Source organism: Arvicola amphibius, chromosome 5 (genome assembly GCF_903992535.2).
Source record: "Arvicola amphibius chromosome 5, mArvAmp1.2, whole genome shotgun sequence".
NCBI classification, from domain to species: domain Eukaryota; kingdom Metazoa; phylum Chordata; class Mammalia; order Rodentia; family Cricetidae; genus Arvicola; species Arvicola amphibius.
This window is the reverse complement of record NC_052051.1, coordinates 48,965,595-48,983,899: the sequence shown is the minus strand read 5'-3', so window position 1 is coordinate 48,983,899 and position 18,305 is coordinate 48,965,595. Positions and strand designations below refer to the sequence as shown.

The following is an 18,305-nucleotide window of genomic DNA, read 5'->3' as shown; positions in this document are numbered from 1 at the left end:
AGCTTGCTAGTATTGTCAGTTAAATTCTGAAATGCCTGCTAAATGCTGAATGGTTTCTAAGCACCGGCACCTTTTACCAAAGGAATGGGTCTCTTATTCTGTCATTCAGCAAATATTTACTGAGAGGTACGCTGGTTACTAGGCTTCTCAGTGATGAGGCTTAATCAGTGAATAGATAGAAGTTGTTGTCTTTGTAAAGGTTTAATTAAATAAGCAGTTAAGATAAGAAAAACAATAAAAATTAAAAATATAATGTTCTTTATGTTAATAAGTAAAGTGTGGTGGGTGGGTATATATTGGGATGTGTGGGTGTGTCTGTCTGTCTTGGAGTAGACCCTAAAATTTAGTTCCAGGAAGACTCGAAGAAAGGTTCTTAACAAGTGTTAAATATGTAGGGGAAATGGTGGTGCACATTCTGAGGTCAGGCATGGGGAGCAAACAGAGAATACAGCAAGAATAGGAGCCCCTAGGCAGGATCACTGAATGAGTCAAGAATCAAAGGTCAGTGACTGGTGTGGATGCGCAGAGGGCAAGCGGTTAAAGAAGAGAAGGAAGCAGTAAGAGGATTGGGGCTGTGTCACGGTCCATGTGCAGGACGTGTGTGAGCTTCCACATGAGCAAAGGGGTAGCAGACACTCTCCTGGGTAGTGGAGAACGTGCTGATGGAAGGATGTAAGCGTAGACTTGAGCTGTAATATGCTTGATTTCTCAGCTGTGAAGGTGGCAGTAATGTCTCCTGCTGCACTGCTGTGAGGATTCAGTAAGATCCGAAGCAAACAGAGCAGAACCTGACACTGTCAGCTGTGTGTGCTTCTAATTAAGTTAAATCTCGGTGTTTCGCTATTATATGTATAGGAAGAAGTGAGCTTAAATATGAGTAATGTTGCTAAGGTGATTTGGCGAAGGAAGTTGTCTGAATGATTTCCTGTTTCAGTTTTGTGTTCCCTCTCCATTTTTTTTAAAAGTGGTCAGAATTAAGTCTGTTTCTTTCCCTCCCTAATAATTATTAAACTAACATGCAGTAACGAAGGGGTGGAGTAAAGTTTGTACTGGTGTGGCAGAGTACAAGGCTCATTTCTCCACTTTGCCTCAGTACAAATGTTCATTCATTTCAGAGTCACTGCCAGTTGGATTGAAGCAAACCTCTCAGATGATTCTAAAGACACTTGGAAAAAGAGGGGAAGTGTGGACTATGTGGTACTGCTCGACTGGTTTAGTTCAGCAAAAGATTTGCAGCTTGGAACCACGCTGAGGAGTCTGAAAGACGCACTTTTCAAGGTTGGCAGCTCCCCTTGCTACTTTGACAAGCTCTGTCTGATTGTTGGGTAGTTGTGGAGACTGGTTTTGACTGACTCCGCTAGACTTTTAAACCAGCTGTTCGCCTAGGAAGTTGTATTCAGTAACCACCTTAGAGGTGAACATTTAATATTGAAAGTCATAAGGTGTTCTTGAGCCAGGACTCAGCTACTCCAATTTTGGAAATTTTATTAAGGGAGTTGGGATGTGTGCTTATCTTTGGTGTTTATTCCAGCATTGGGGGTATCTATACATACACACACACACACACAGAGTAATAATCATTATAAATGATACAATCATTATAAATGATACAACATGTAAAAGAAAAAGCTGCAAATTAAGAGTTTCATCATCTTATAAAAATGCATTTTGAAAAGTGTGTGTACGTGGAGACTAGGACCTAACTCCAGAATGTTAGGGAGTGTCTCTGGGTGGTCAGGTTTTATGTAGTTTTGAATTGGATTTGTTTTATTACTTTCCTTCTAAGATCAGGTTGCTTCTTGGTTCTTAAAACTTGTGTTGATTTATACCTAATACTTCATTTAAAGTTGGAGTTTGAATTTAATTATTCTTTGTTTTCATTTTGCAGTAGTTCTACATTTTGTTTGTTGTGGGTTGTGATTTTTGCTGCCAAGAGACTGCTACCATCTTAAAAATATTGTCTTTATTTTGTAGTGGGAAAGTAAAACTGTCCTGCGCCATGAGCCTCTGGTGTTAGAGGGGGGCTATGAAAACTGGCTCCTTTGCTATCCGCAGTATACAACAAATGCTAAGGTCACTCCACCCCCTCGAAGCAAAACTGAAGAGGTGTCTGTCTCATGTATGTATGTGAAAAATTTCTTTAAAATTGTTTCAGTACAGAATAAAACATTTATATGTTCAGGGTAACCTTGATTGTATATGCCTTTGTCCTGTTAAATACTAGTTTGTTTTCAGGCAAAATAGTACAGACTAGGGATTCATGTTTAAGACTGTAGGGGTTGTCATTTCATTCACATTTAGCTATCACAAAGAACATGTATAACACAAATATTGTGTTGGAGTTTGCTGTTCTTAAAAACGATGCATTTTTCTTTTGGGGATTTTAGTGGATTTTACTTATCCCTCACTGGAAGAACCAGTTCCTCCCAAATTTCCTGCCCAGATGTCTCCTTTAACTATAGAAGTAGATGAAAATGCAGAATTGGTGACTGGTCAAGATGAAAAACCCAGACCACAGAACTTGTCAGCTCTCGCCAGACCCAGTGCCGCTCCCAAAGCCGAAGCTTCACCCATAATTCAGCCCGTGCCTGCTACAAAGACTGTCCCACAGGTATGCTTTTTTTTTCTTTCAACTAACTTTATTATTTTTTGTTTTGATACCATATTGACACATAACATACAGGGTTTTATCTGTAACCTGTGACACCTTGGGAAATATCAGAAGGATCTGTACATCTTGTCACCTTTATTTTTCCTAAAAGTTTTTATAATCCATCCCCGTTGCCATGGCTTTATTAGATCACTTACAAGATTTCCGATCAGCTGGTGGCCATTTCCTACACCCTGTAGCAAAGGCTTGCTTTCAGAAGTGAGCTGAAGAGCTCAGCTGGTTACACTACAGTGATCTGACCAGCACAACGATCCTGACGAAGCTAGCAAATAGTCCCTCTTACAGATGGTCTGCAGTCCACACGTAGCCCACACGTCACCAGAGTTTATGTCCTCTCTGCATTCCTTCTGATAGCTGCAGCGCAGCACCATTGAGAGAGTAATGCCGAGGAGAGTTCCCCTGCATGCTTAGGCAGGAACATATTTTTCAAACAAAACATTTCTGCGTGGAACCCATCATTTTGGTGTGTGAACCTGTCATTATGAAGGGTAATTTGCCTGCTTTTGCATATGAGAAATGTGAGTTGTCAGTATTTTGGTTTTAAAGTATCATTTTAGTTCCATTTCATTGCAGTTTGAAATGTTAACAATAGTTATTTAAGCCTGAGGTAGTGGCCTTTAATCCCAAAATTCGGAAGGCAGAGGCAGGCGGATCTCTGTGTGTTCAAGGCCAGCCTGGTCTACAGAGCTATTTCCAGAACAACTAGAATCTCCTGAAGGTTGTTAGAGCAGCCAAAGCAGGTCTTAACACCTACATTCCAGGAGTAGGGCTGTGGAGAGCTCAGCTGGTGAAGCACCTGCTGTGCAGCGTGAGAGCCTGAGTCCGGAGCCCAGTGCCCACAGCAAAGCCACGTGCAGCATCACACACCTGGAATCCCACCCTGATCGGTGAGCTCCAGGTTCAGTGAAAGGCCCATCTCAGAGAGTAAAGATGGAGATCAACAAGATGGCTCAGCAGCTAAAGATGACTGAGTCTGATCCCTGGGACCCATGTAGTAGAAGGAGAGAACCAACTCCCACAGATTACCCTCTGACACCCCCTCAAAAATTAAATAATTACATAAAATTAATAATACCATTTAAAAAATAGACCAGTAAGGTGAAAAGGAGGGCTAGTGAGATGGTGGCACTTCCGTACAGACCTAGTGCCGTGAGGTCAGCCTCTGGATCTTACAAGATGGCGTAGGAGATCCAACCTCTCAGCGTTGTCTTGACTACACTCGACTCTGCACTCACACTCATGTGCAGCATGCACACACACTAAACAAAATGTTTTTATATTAAAGAATGGAAAGTAGGCCAGGCAGTGGTGGTGCACACATTTATTCCCAGCACTTGGCAGGCAGATCTTTGTGTGTTCGAGGCCAGCCTGGTCTACAAAGTGAGTTCCAGGACATTTGCACAGAGAAACCCTGTCTCAAAAACAAAACAAACAAAAAAAGAAAAGAAAAGTAGACAGGCCATGGTAAAATGTTTATTTTATTTATTCATTTTGTGCTTGAGTGTATGTGTGTATACTACAGCCTAAGTACAATGAATAACACTGTAAAGTAGGTTTTTATTAAACAAGAGATACATCTGTTGACAGAGGTTTCTGTCCCTCCCATCCTGCAGCCGTTCAGTCCCAAAGAAACACATAGAGGACTACATTAAGTATAAACTGGTTGGCCTATTAGTTCAGTTTTCTTATTAACTAACTTTTACATCTTAACTCATAATTCTTGTCTGTGCTAGCCATGTGGCTTGACACCTTTCATCAGTGAGGCGTTCTCATCTTGCTTCCTCTGCATCTGGATCACGGCTGTAGCCTGAGCCTTTCCTCGTCCCATTCTAGTGTTCTGGTCACCCCACCTATACTTCCTGCCTGGCTACTGGCCAATCAGTGTTTTATTAAACCAATACAAGTGACAAATCTTGCAAAGTACAAGACCACTGTTTCACAGCAAACATGGTCAGATTTCTTTGAAAAACTTTACTTGGGCAGATGACTGGCTGGGCAGATAAAGGCACTGAACACATAAACCTGAACTTGAGTTTGATCCCTGGAAAGGGTTCCATAAGGGTGGAGGGAAGAACCAACTCCACAGAGTTGTCCTTCAACTGTCACACGTGTGCTGGGCCTATGCGAAGTGCCCACACATCACACTATATGCACACATAATTGTGAAATGATCACTCTCATCACAGTGTAGGGAAGTAACTAGAAATGGAGGGAAACAGGCGAGCAGGCAGTGGGAGGCTGTGCTGAAGTTCTGGAGAGAGAATGGTCTTGGTATAGGCTTCTGGGTAGTCGCAGAGATGGTTATACAGCCATGTGCAATTTCACCAGGCTGCAGAAAACTGTGGGAAGAACATGGCCTAAAACTAGCAGCTGACTGCTTTTACAGCTGTTTGGAGAGTGAAGGGAAGCTCCATGTTTGTGGGCATCATACATTTATTTTTGGCCATGTTGTGTGTGAGGTATTATTGGCTACTTATGTGGAGATAGGCAGAGGTAGTTGGGTGTGTAGGAATGGAGCGTCAATCTCCTCTGTGAGGTCTAGGTACTATAGTTGAGCATTAAGACATATATAACTCTTCTGAGCACAGAATACTCATTGCAAACTAAAACTGAAATAACACTCTTATATTTGCTGAGGTAGGAGAATTGTGGGTTTGAAGCCAACTTGACCTATGTGCAAGACCTTGCCTCAAAATCAAGACACAAAAAGCATGCTTTGTTCTGTTTCTGTTTCTCTAAGGTTGATCGTACGAAAAAACCAGCAGTGAAATTGCCTGAAGATCATAGAATAAAATCTGAGAATACAGATCAGAGTGGAAGAGTTCTTCCTGATCGTTCCACCAAGCCAGTATTTCCTCCTCCGACTGCCATGTTAACAGATGAAGAGAAAGCCCGTATCCATGAAGAAACCGCCCTTCTCATGGAGAAAAACAAGCAGGAGAGGGAACTTTGGGAGAGGCAGCAGCAGGAGCAGAAAGAGAAGCTGAGGAGGGAGGAACAAGAGCGCAAAGCTGGAAAGACACAGGACTTGGAAGAACATGACATCAGTGAGAACCAACCCAAAGCAAAGGACGAGCTGGAGAAGAGAGACAGCAAACAGACCAAGATGGAAGAAAAAGAGCCCTCAGCAGACAGGGGCCAGGAAGCCACAGGGACGAAAAGACAGAGTAAAAGTGAACACGAGGCTTCTGATGCCAAGATGTCTGTAGAAGGTAAAAGGTGTCCCACATCAGGAGTGCAGAAGAGGCCACCAGATGTGTCCCCTGCATCTGTGTTAGGAGAGCTGAGTGCAAGCAAGGTAGGTAAAACCGAAGGTAAATGTGTTTATGATGGGGGTACAGTGGCCTTCCACAGACAGGGCAGGCATTCTGCATAGTGCTCTAGAGGGTGAGAGACTGTTCTGAGCCATTGGTATTTGCTTCCCTGCACTCTTTTGAGACCTGTGGTGATGTACATTAAATGACTGGTTGGCAATAGAATTTTTTTGTTGTTGTTGGTAAAATGCCGTACCTATTTAGTTACTGCTAGAGTTAGCTATATTCGTTTCTGTGTTGGTGTATAACCATCAAAAGTACTAGGATGAAATACAATCTCATGACAGAAAAGGTGCCAAAAGTTAAGTTAGTTTTTGTCTACTTAGAATGTGTAGTCAGCCGGGTGGTGGTGGCATAGCTTTGGAGCGTGTCCTGGAACTCTCTGTAGACCATAACTCACAGAAATCCACCTGCCTCAAAAAAAGAAAAAAAGAAAAAATCCTCCTGCCTCTGCCTCCGAGTGCTGGTATTAAAGGCGTGCACCACCACCGCTCAGCTCAGATGAGGAACTCAAGGAAGTCTTACAAACAAAAATGTTTCTAAAGTTAGAAGTGTCTGTAGTCAATGGAGGTTGTTACTTCAGTGTATTGACCTATATGTATTTATATAGAACGCTTTATTATTTTTGTAAAATGGATATAAAAGAAGCTATGTTAAGAGGGAAGATGGTTTAGAATAAGCCATGAGGTAATCATCTGGTAGGTTTCCTTATTTGGCTCCACTGCTCTTTCTCCCCACTACCACCGAGAGCCACCTCCCCACCCTATAATGCACTCACCACCAGGCTCACGTGCACACTCAGTGCAATCATTGCAAAGTAACAGTTCTGTCAGAGTTGTCGAAGTTGGTGTGTGGCAGAAGAATCACACAGCTCTCGGTGCACCAATGTCCTGAAGAGGCTTCTCCAGCCTCTCAGTGTAGTGTAGATTAATTACCTGTCCTCTTCTCCCTCCTAGCCAGCAGCTGGAGTCACGGTCCTTGCTTCCTGATGACCTCTTGGCTTCCTTTGGAAAGTTCTAGAAATGTTACTTCAGTTTTTCTTTGATTTCATACTCCTCTAACCCTTGGCATGATAGACTTTGAGAAAAACAAAACTGCCTTCATCTTGACTCTGCCTTTAAAAATATGAAAGGCAGTCAAGACTGGTTTTTGTTTGTTTTTTGGGGTTTTTGTTTTTTTGATTCTTCAGTGTAGTTTGTGAATGGAAACTTTTAATTGGAAAGTCAGATTATTGTTTTTCAAACCAGGCTCAACGAGAACCTTTGACAAGAGCGCGAAGTGAAGAAATGGGGAGAATTGTACCAGGGCTGCCTTCCGGCTGGGCCAAGGTAAAGCCAGAGTTCTAAACTGAAATACAAGTTACTTTGTTTTAAAAAGTACTATGCTCTAGTTGTCAGTTCTGCTTTGTTATAGAGAACACGAGCTCTTCCCCCAACTGCTGCAAGGAGAGAACTCCTAATGCTCATCCTTGGGTGCTGGCTGTCACATATGAGCACCTGACAGTAGAATTTTGAAATACAGTATTCCATAAAAGCAAGCCTAAATTTCTTTGGAAGTTTACAAAGTGATTGCTATTCTTATTCAAATTAGTTTAGGGACTAAAGTAATTGATCGAGTTTGTGCTTAGAAAATTAAAGGCCCCAGCTTTAATCCTCAGCACAAACTCATTTTAATCCAAAAGTAAATGCTGCAGTGAGGGTGGCGCTCTAATGACTTCGGTGCTTATCTTATTTTTTATTATTATTTTCATTTTTCTTTTCCAAGTTTCTTGATCCAATCACTGGAACCTTTCGTTACTATCATTCACCTACCAACACGGTTCACATGTACCCACCTGAAATGGCCCCTTCATCTGCTCCGCCTTCCACCCCTCCTACTCACAAAGTCAAGCCCCAGACCCCAGCTGAGCGGGACAGGGAGCCATCCAAACTGAAGCGCTCCTACTCCTCCCCGGACATCACTCAGGCCCTGCAGGAGGAGGAAAAGAGGAGGCCAGCTGTGACCCCAGCAGTCAACCGGGAAAACAAGTAAGTTCTCCCAGTTCTAGAACTAGACAATGCTGTCTCCATGTCACCACCTAAGTGTTACAGTCTCAGGGTTCTGTTGTTATGATAGAACAAAAAATAAGAAACAATGAGATGTCCTCAGCTTTCCCCCAAATGCTGCATCCCAAGGAAGTAGTTAATCAGTTTTCTGAGACTTCATTTTGCCAGAGAGAGACCTATTTGAAAGAGCTTTTGGAATTTATACAATTCAGATGTTAGAAATCTTTACATCATAATGTTATTAAAGTTCATTAATTTGGCAATGTTTGAAGCTATCTATATATAGTTCATGTATTTTTTTTTTTTTTAAAAAATACAGGAACAGAGAAAGATCATGTAGGGAAAATTGGGATAGTTTGGTGTGTTCTTCCATATTCCCCTCATGGGTAGGGAACACAGTGTGGGGATCAGCCAGACAATGGACCATCCATTAGCCAGGTTCCCTTTACTACAGCGCTCTGGACACATGCGCAGGACCCAGGGGCATCTCCAGCCCAGCAGATGCCTTTTTCGGTCGAGAATGGCTTTAACTTTGAATTAAGTATGGCCATCCATGTGTGACTTAGTGGCTGGAGGCATAGTTGGGTACCCAGAAGATCTCTGCCTCATTTGAGGACTGTTTTATGATTAGCATATACTTTCATCTTATGTATAATTTTATTTAGACAAGTGTAAATATCTGCTTTATTTTTTTAATATTTATTTTTATGTGTGGGGTGTTTTGTGACATGTATGTCTGTGTACCATGTATATGCCCAATGTCCTTGGAGACCAGAAGAGGGCATCAGGTCTCCCAAACTAGGAGTTAGAGATGATTGTGATTCACCATGTGGGTGCTGAGAATCAAACCCAGATCTACTGGAAGAGCAGCCGTGCTCATAATCACACTGAGCTATCTCTCCAGCCCCCTCTGCTTCCTTCTGCCTCCAGCAATCCTTTCATGTTTCATGTGTTCTGTTGCTCTCCCCAACCTCATTTTCTTAGTTTCTTTTTTCTTTTCTAGTGGGTTTCTTTCTGCTACCTTTATTGCCACTTAAATATACTATTTAATGTTTAGCAGCTGTGATCTATATATGAGAGAACATACTACATATTTGTCCTTCTGTAATTAATATATAATTTATAAGTACATAAGATTTTATTGTACTTTATTCTCTAGTGTTCTAGTTAAGAGTATTTCATAATGCTAACCTCTCTGGGCTAGTTGAAGTCTGAAAGAGCTTTCCCCCGTTGGAAAGTAACTCAGGACTAGCTAGAGGACCTCTCCCAGGTCACTCAGGATCCAGGCACTCTCACAAGAGAAGTCGTAGGCACGTATGTCATGGGAGGATCCTGGAACATAGAGTTAGCTAAATGTCTTAGAGAACACAGCAGGTTAGTGTGTGGATCGTAAACTGCCACCTTCAGTGTGGACTCCGGCTGAGATGCTCTGCATAAGGCATCTTGTTCTTTCTTCCTTAGGCCTAAGGCTGAGATCTCAAGACTTTCTGCTTCTCAGATTCGGAACCTCAATCCTGTTTTTGGAGGATCTGGACCAGCTCTTACTGGACTTCGTAATCTGGGAAATACTTGTTACATGAACTCAATATTGCAGTGCCTGTGTAATGCTCCACATTTGGCTGATTATTTCAACCGGAACTGCTACCAGGATGACATCAACAGGTAAAGGAACTTTCGCTGCTGCAGTACACTGTTGAAATGGGAATCCAACCGTAATTTCTATTTGCCGTACTCTGTTTTGTACTGCTATAACAAAGAACCCAAGACTAGGTAATCTTTTTTCTTTTTAATAAAAGAATTTCAATTTTAAAATTCTTTTTGTGTATCTGAATGAATATGCACAAACTAGGGTACACATGTGGAGGTCAGAGGACAACTTTCAGGAATTGATTCCCTCTAGTGTAGGTTCCAGGATCAAGTCAGGTTGTCAGCTCACATGGTGGGAACCTTTACCTTCTGAGCTTACTTACTCATAGGTCTAGAGATTGAAAATCCGAGATGAGCATTGTGCTGTTCCAGTGTAGTAGAAGGTGGAAGGGCACCGGGAAAGCCCCTTCATTATGCCCTTTTTCGGCAAACCCAGTCCCAATCACTAGGTCATGTTCTTGCCTGTCACCTCTCAGAGCCCTATTTTTTTTTTCTTTTTAACTGTGCATTTATGCACGTGTCTTTAGAAGTATGTGCACATGCAGGTGTAGGTGTCTGAGGAGTCCAGAAGAGAACACCAGATCCCCTGGGACTAGAGTTATGGGTAATTGTGAGCCACCATCTGGCTCCTAGGAATCAAACCTGGTCTTCTGCAAGAGCAACAGTTCCTCTTAACTAACACTCTCTAGCCCCACAAGGGCCTATTCCTAGTCTATGTGCAATACTAAATTTTGAAAGGACGTACTCAGACTGTAGCACTTGCCACTCAGCTTCAGAGGAGTTAAGTTAGTAAAAGAAAATTATCTTTATCTGCAAGAAACTGGATAGTTATCTCAGGTCTGGTCATAAAGGACAAACAAGATGGCAGACACTGTCAGGGTTACAGCTTCCATCTTTGACTGCAGCCTGTTGATGAGTGTGAGGAGCAGGGCTTGCAGCCAGGATAAGGAAAGGATTTGGAGGACCACGGCAAAGTCAGGTTCAGACGTGTTTGATCCTGCAGGTGAGTGATTCCTTTCTGTGTTATGCGTGTAATTTTGTGCTGATATCAAGAACCCACTATAACTTAAAATCTTTTCCTTTATTTATCTTTGGTGACTTCATTTGCACAGGTCGAATGTGCTGGGGCATAAGGGTGAAGTGGCAGAAGAGTTTGGTATAATCATGAAAGCGCTGTGGACAGGACAGTACAGATACATCAGTCCAAAAGACTTTAAGGTCACCATTGGGAAGATTAACGACCAGTTTGCAGGATCCAGCCAGCAAGATTCCCAGGAACTGCTTCTGTTCCTCATGGATGGCCTCCATGAGGATCTAAATAAGGTAAGGATTGGCTGTCTGCAGCTCCGCTTGCTTCCGTCCTCGTAGCAGTTCAAATCCCCATTCACCAGTGGTCCTTCCTAGACAGGGTCCGTGCTAAGCATGTCTGCTGAGTTCCCCAGAAAAAAACTGAATGTTTGCATTTATAGAATGAGGCATGTTGGGACTGGAACCCTGGTCTCAACATAAAACTTATTTTTATTTTCTATATATGTGTTTCCTGAACTAAATTTTTTACAATACTTTTTGAATAATTATTTTTTAATGATATTTTTCTCATGGAGTATAATTTTCTACTTGTGGCAGTATGCCATGTGTTTTGGATTCTTAGATTAGGATTGTGCAACCTGGATTTGAAAAGTAGTGTATGGTCATTTACTCAAGTACTAATAGGAAGTACTGAACAATTTACAAGTGGTAAAGTAGCTATTGGAGGTGTTCTTGTCACCCTCATGCTTATGAAAGCAAAGTCCTGGTTTTCTTAACTGTAGTCTGAACATCTTGTCCTTTATATATTAGTACATATTTATGTGTTGTGTGTGTGTGTTATACTCCGATGTTCTAAGACTTATCTTCCAAAATAAGAATTGCTCATGTCACCAGGCGGTGCAGGTGAGTAGCTCTCGTTAAGCAGTATCTGACATAAGGACCGCCTCCGTCTGTGCACAGCTTCTCTTGGCTCCAAGGGTCACCTGCTTCTTCAGAAAAGCCTTTGAGCTTGTAGTTCTCAACTAACATGAGTAGAAAAATTCAAGCTATTGTGGTGGCTCACACCTAAGTCCAGCACTCAGGAGACTGAGGGAGGAAGATGGTTACTTCAGGGACAGCCTGGGCTACCTATATTGTCTCAAGGGGTCAGGTGTAGGTAAATTCATGAGCCTCTAACTGTGAAATTGCACCTGTTGAATTTTAACCTTAATGCCTAGTTACATGAAACGTCTTCTTTCAGTTCAATGCTTTGGGGCTAGCAAGATGGCTCAGCCTTGTGTAAGAGTGCTGGCAAAGCCAAGTCTGGTGGCCTCAGTTTGCTCCTCAAAACAAAAGTAAAGGAAGCAAAAGAGACCCAGCTTCACAGAACTGTCCTCTGACCCCCTCATGCACCTTGACACATGTGCCCGTACACATATCAAACACACATGCACCCTCAATAGTAACAGTAGAATATTAAAAAATGTCATTGACTTAAAACGCTATCAGCTTATATTATAAATACATGGACATATTTCAAGCATTTCTGTGCCCCCTTACTCTCTCTTGCCCGCCTCCAACTCTGGCTAATTGCTTTCCTCTCTTCATATCTTTTCCCCTATAACCCAGTGAGTTTCATTAGTGACACTCACAGAAGAACGCACAAGGTTTGTTTACTGGAGCATGTGTACCTTATCGGTAGTATGTCCTTCATCAGTCAGTCATTATAAATCCTCAGGGGGTCGTGGGACACAGGAGCACCTTTCCCTTCCACGGTACTGGCCTACTCTTGCTCAGATCTGATCTGTGCAGTCAGAGCTGCTGTTGGTTTAAGTACCATGCACACTTCTCTCCTCTTCCTTCTGCTGTTCCTCGTGAACCTCTTCCGTGGTGATGCGTGTGTTCCACTTAGGGCTGGGCACGCAGCAGTTGTTCATTCTTCACTGACCCTGCAAGATAGCGCCTACTCTTGGAGCAGAACTCAGCCTTCAGCATTGACAGAAGTAGATTTCAGACCTCCTACATACTTCAAATAAAAATATATCCAGAAGTTGTAATAAAGGCCAGGCGTGGTGGCACACATCTTTAATCCTAATACTTGGGAGGCAGAGGCAGGCGGATCTCTGAGTTCAAGCCAGTTTGGTCTGCATAACAGAATTCTAGGACAGCTAAAGCAGCATCGTGAGACCCTGTCTCCACACAGAACAGACTAGAAGTTCAAGGCACACCCTTTCAGTAAAGTGGGATTTGGTTGGTAGAATTAATTGTCTTGTAGTACTTACTGAGACCAGAACTTCTCAGTGTGGCTAAATGTGTAAAATGTTAGTGTTATTTCTTGAGTTTCATATTTAACCATCAACACCAAACTCTTAGGTACTAAGGGAAATGAGTTGTTCTCGTTCCTAGGCTGACAATCGGAAGAGGCACAAGGAAGAGAGCAATGATCACCTCGATGACTTTAAGGCGGCAGAACTCGCCTGGCAGAAACACAAGCAGCTCAACGAGTCCGTCATCGTTGCGCTCTTCCAGGGCCAGTTCAAGTCCACAGTGCAGTGCCTCACCTGCCTCAGAAAGTCGCGGACATTTGAGGCTTTCATGTATTTGTCATTGCCGCTAGCATCCACAAGTAAATGCACATTACAGGTACGTTTAAGATGAAGAGAGCATGTGTTGATACCAGTGTTATTTCTGTGTCCATAGAACTGTGCCTCATCCTGATAGTTGAGCTACATCCTAGCCCTTGGAATTTTTATTATTACCTTACTATTTTATGTGATGGGTCTTTGGCTGGTATGTATCTGTGCACCAACTACATGCAATGCCCACAGAGGCCAGAGTGGATGTTAGATTCCCTGAAGTAGGAGGATGTGAACTGCCATGTGGGTGTTGGGAATTAAACCCAGGTCCTCAGCAAGAGCAAGTTCTCTTAACTGCTGAACCATTTCTCCAGCCTGTAGCCCTTAACTTTTTGAGATGGGACTGGCCTTGAACCTGAGCTATTCTTTCTCTGATTCTACAGTGCTGGGGGGAGGAGGGGTATAGGCAGGTAACCAGGTGCAGCCAGAAGTTTGTTGACAGATTGAATGCAGAGCCTTGTGCGTGCTGGAGAAGCTCTTCATCAGTCAGCCAAACCCCCATCCGGAAAAGTGTGTATTTTTCGGGAGTTTTGAAAGCTAACTTGGGAAGTTGCATTCGACATTAACTTAGATCTACTTTTTCTGTGTACTTTACCTGGTGATCAGATGTATTGTTTCTATATGACAGCAGTGTAACTAATAGAATGGCTTGTATTGATACCTCCAGTCTTCACTTCCTCCAATAAGTCCACCATGATCCACCAGACCCAGGATAGAGGTTCTTGTGTGTGCTGTGCTGACCCCTCCTTATCACAGACACTTGCTCCATCTTATCGAGGTGTCCCTGTGTCTGTAGCACTCTTACTGCAGAGGGGCTCCTGGCACTCTATGAGGAAGTGAATCACTGAGTATTCACGTGTGATTTTTTTTTTCCACTAGGACTGCCTTAGATTATTTTCCAAAGAAGAAAAACTCACAGATAACAACAGATTCTACTGCAGCCATTGCCGAGCTCGGCGGGACTCTCTAAAGAAGATAGAGATCTGGAAATTGCCACCTGTGCTGTTGGTGCACCTGAAACGGTAAAGCCTCTGCGTGCGCACTAGCAGCTAATGGAGGAGCTCTAATGTCTATGTAATTTGCACGTTCTGTATTGTCTTTCAAGGAAACCTAATGAGGATTCTCCAGCAACAGTTACTGGCATACATGACAGCAGAGTAACAGTATCTGTCATTTTATGTCATTCCATGTGATTCTGTTAATGGAACTAAGTTATTGCATTTCAGATAACAAAATTTTAAGTCATATCAAGTGAAATGTTACACAGTGTAATTCCAAAACAGATTAGCAGATAAAAATTAACATTCAGGTGCTGGAGAGATGGTTCAGTGGTGAAGAGCACTGGCTGCTCTTCCAGAGGATCCATGTTAAATTCTCAGCACCCATATGGCAGCTCACAACTGCCAATAACTCCAGTTCCAGGGGATCTAACGCCTTCTTCTGGCATCTATGAGCACCAGATACACACATAGTGAACAGACATAAATGCAGGCAAAGCATCCATACACATAAAATGATAAAATATTTTTTAACTAACATCCAAATTATAAACTATAACAACTTAAATATGTGTAACATGGTAGTACAGACCTGTAATTTTGGCTTTTGGGAAATGGAAACAGGATAACCAAGAGTTCAAAGCTAGCCTGGACTTTCTGAGACCTTGTATCAAAAAAAAAAAGTAAAATTTAAAATCATGCTTTTAAAAAAAAGTGTTTGAGTGCAGGGTATGGGTGCCTTAGCTCACTCATGTAGAGGTTAGAGGACAGCTGTTGGAAGTCAGCTGGTGCATTCTGGGATCTAAAGAGCAAGCTCAGGTAGGGACTGCATGTGACTGCTGACCTATCTCACCAGCCCAAAATAAATTTTTAAGTGGGGGAAAAAAGAGGTCATGATTTTGTTTTGTTTTTTCCTGAGACAGGGTTTCTGTGTTGCCCTGGCTGTCCTGGAACTCACTCTGTAGACCAGGTTGGCCTCAAACACAGAGATCTACCTGCCTCTGCCTCCCCATGGTAAGAAGCCACCTGGTAAGAAGCCACAATTTTTAAAGACTAAAATATTTGAATGTTACCTGTGCTAAGCAAATGCATTCTTGTCTCAAGTCTAAGCAAGTGGAAGGACAGGGTCGAGCACAGCAGAGCCCAGCAGTGAGCGCTGCAGCACCACTAACCTCATTCTCTATAGTCCACTAGGAAGGTGCGCTTTCCACACTCAGGACAGCCATGACTCAGCCTTCCTTCCCTAGTGCTGTTACAGGTGCACACACCACACCTAACCTCAATTGGCATCATAAAAAAAATCCCTAAAGTTCTATCTTTGTTGTGAAACATTTTGTTTTGAAGCAAGGATTTTTATTGGGTTATTGGAGATTAATAGGCCAATTGCTTATGTCAATTTCAACATTGAAATGTTCAGTTTTCTGTAGTTTATAGTTTTGACAAGTGTGTCAGCTGTTACTTGGAGCACTGTGGCAATATAAATGTGATTGTTTTGTTTTGAGACAGGGTTTCTCTGTGGCTTTGGATCCTGTCCTGGAGCTAGCTCTTGTAGACCAGGCTGGCCTCGAACTCACAAAGATCCACCTGCCTCTGCCTCCAGAGTGCTAGGATTAAAGGCGTGCCCCACCACTGCCCTTAAGTGAGTATAGATTTATTCTGTTAAAAGTTCTAGAACTGTCTGGGCATGCTTATGTATTCCTTTAGTCCCAGCACCTGCAGAAGCAGTTGGATCTCTGTGAGTTCAAGGTCAGCCTGCTCCATAAATCGAGTTCCAGGAAAGCCAGAGCTCTTACACAGAGAAAAAAAAAAAAAAAAAGTTCTAGTACTGAAGGTTCTAAAGCGACAGTGTAGATGAGTTGTTGAGAAGCAGTTCATTGTGGGAGTTCTTTTTGCACATAGAATGCTGTGGGCCTGACCCTTGACACTGTGAATAATAGCAACTGTGACATAGGCAGTTACACAGAAGGCTGGAAGGAGCTGAACACAGGTTTCCCCGAGTACAGGCATAAGTCTAGAGTTGCTCTCCTGCAGCTCCTCCTTCCTGCCTTTCTGGTTAGTGTTGTAGCTGGCCCAGGAATAGACCTGATTGTGGAGCTGCCTCTCCATCCTCATTATCCACTGGGCACATCATTTACTATGTGCTGTCTATATCTCCTCTGTGAAACAGAAGTGAAACTTGTCTTCATCGGTCTTTCCATTACTAAACAGAGGCCTTATTAATTTTGTCATATGTATTGTGTGTACAGGCAGACACTTGTCATGCCACACACGCAGAGGACAGCTTTGTGGAATCCTGTCTCTCCTTCCACCCTTACATGGATTCCAGGCATTGAGCCCAGGTTGTCGCGAGGTTTACATGGCAAACACTTCACCACTGAGCATCTTGCTGGCCCTAAGATGGCACAGTTGATGTGAGAGTTAAGAGCTTGCCTTGAAATCCATGCTAAATTGTGAAAATTAGCGCTTGTCTTTGCTGTCAGTCTGACTCGTGTGATGCTTGTTCTGCAGATTTTCCTATGATGGCAGGTGGAAGCAGAAGCTGCAAACATCCGTGGACTTCCCGTTAGAAAACCTTGACTTGTCCCAGTATGTTATTGGTCCAAAGAACAGTTTGAAGAAATATAACTTGTTTTCTGTTTCAGTAAGTATCTCATTGAACTAAAGATGTTTTTAAAACAAACTAAGAAAACAGGAGGCTCCAGCACTTTCTTTCCTCATAGGAGACTGAGAACAGCCAAGATCTGGAAATAACTGACTCGTGCTAAGTAATGATTCAGTTTCTGTTTGTCTTGCTTGACACAGAACCACTATGGCGGACTGGACGGAGGCCACTACACAGCCTATTGTAAAAATGCAGCAAGGCAGCGCTGGTTTAAGTTTGATGATCATGAAGTTTCTGATATCTCTGTGTCTTCTGTGAAGTCGTCAGCGGCTTATATCCTCTTTTATACTTCATTGGGACCACGCGTAACTGATGTAGCCACATAAAGAGGTGTAGGTTATGGTGTATTGTTTTCAAATCGCAGAGGTACATCTAATGCTTACAAAGATAACAGAGCGCTGAAACTGGCTATGTAGAGGAATTCCAGAACCCTGGGGGCTGCATTACTAGCACCATATAATCAGGTCAGTGCTGTTTATCAAAAGCAAAAATAACTGACATTTAACAAGTATCACAGTAAGCATCCCTATGTATCATTTATTTCAAAACAACTTTTTTAGTCTGCCCCAAAGTTAAAAATAATCCATTAGCCAGATGTTTATTATTCTATTGATATCAAACCATTGTAACCCTCAATTTCCTATTCACTGCTATAGCCTTTTCTCATTTCTAGTCCCAGCTCGGTCCACTATGAGTACTCTAGAATGACCTAACGCAGATAGGAATGTATGTGTACATATTTATTGCACTCTTGCACATCAGATTGCTGTACATAGTTTAATATGCCCTTCTCTGAAAGCCTGGGAAAGAGAGGTTTTTTTTGTTCTTTTGGCCTTTTCTAGATAGCTGCAGTGCTTTCTTGGGAAAATGACAGGGCAAAACTATTTTTCTGTTGGCTTTGGGCTGTATTTGTGCACTAAATCTTTATTCTAAAAAAAAAAAAGGAAACTTTAATTTTTTAAAAAATTCATTTACATCTACATTAAAATCTTAATGAAAAAAAGAAAACATTTGAAACCTTGTAAGTGTTCTTTCTCCCCCACATCCAGGTTTTTTTTTTTTTTTTTTTTTTTTTTTTTTTTTTTTGTGAAGCAGAATCTCACTATGTAGCTCTGGCTGTCAGGAACTCACCAGCTGGCCTCAAACTCAGAGGTCCACCTACCTCTTACGTGTTTTTACACAGACTTTATTACCTTAGTTATTGTATAGAGTTAGGACTCTATTCCACTCTAGGTCTAATCCCCAGACCTCTGTCTTCTCTGAAGAGTTATGGCAGAGTGAGCTGCTGTAGTAAGAAGCACACCTTCCTCCGAGAGTCCTGACC

General features: G+C 42.4%; 1 protein-coding gene across 1 annotated transcript in view; it reads left to right on the top strand.

Annotated features, from left to right (window-relative positions):
• Usp8 (ubiquitin specific peptidase 8) overlaps positions 1 to 17,974 on the top strand; it is a 46,212-nt gene extending 28,238 nt beyond the window's left edge. The window contains exons 8-19 of the mRNA XM_038331276.1: positions 1,116 to 1,278; positions 1,975 to 2,119; positions 2,388 to 2,611; positions 5,412 to 5,969; positions 7,233 to 7,313; positions 7,750 to 8,012; positions 9,492 to 9,692; positions 10,790 to 11,000; positions 13,092 to 13,328; positions 14,201 to 14,343; positions 16,828 to 16,960; positions 17,122 to 17,974. Of these exons, the coding sequence (XP_038187204.1) occupies positions 1,116 to 1,278; positions 1,975 to 2,119; positions 2,388 to 2,611; positions 5,412 to 5,969; positions 7,233 to 7,313; positions 7,750 to 8,012; positions 9,492 to 9,692; positions 10,790 to 11,000; positions 13,092 to 13,328; positions 14,201 to 14,343; positions 16,828 to 16,960; positions 17,122 to 17,307 (2,545 nt within the window). The 3' untranslated portion in view covers positions 17,308 to 17,974. The remainder of the gene's footprint in view (positions 1 to 1,115; positions 1,279 to 1,974; positions 2,120 to 2,387; positions 2,612 to 5,411; positions 5,970 to 7,232; positions 7,314 to 7,749; positions 8,013 to 9,491; positions 9,693 to 10,789; positions 11,001 to 13,091; positions 13,329 to 14,200; positions 14,344 to 16,827; positions 16,961 to 17,121) is intronic.
• Positions 17,975 to 18,305: the final 331 nt, after the last annotated feature.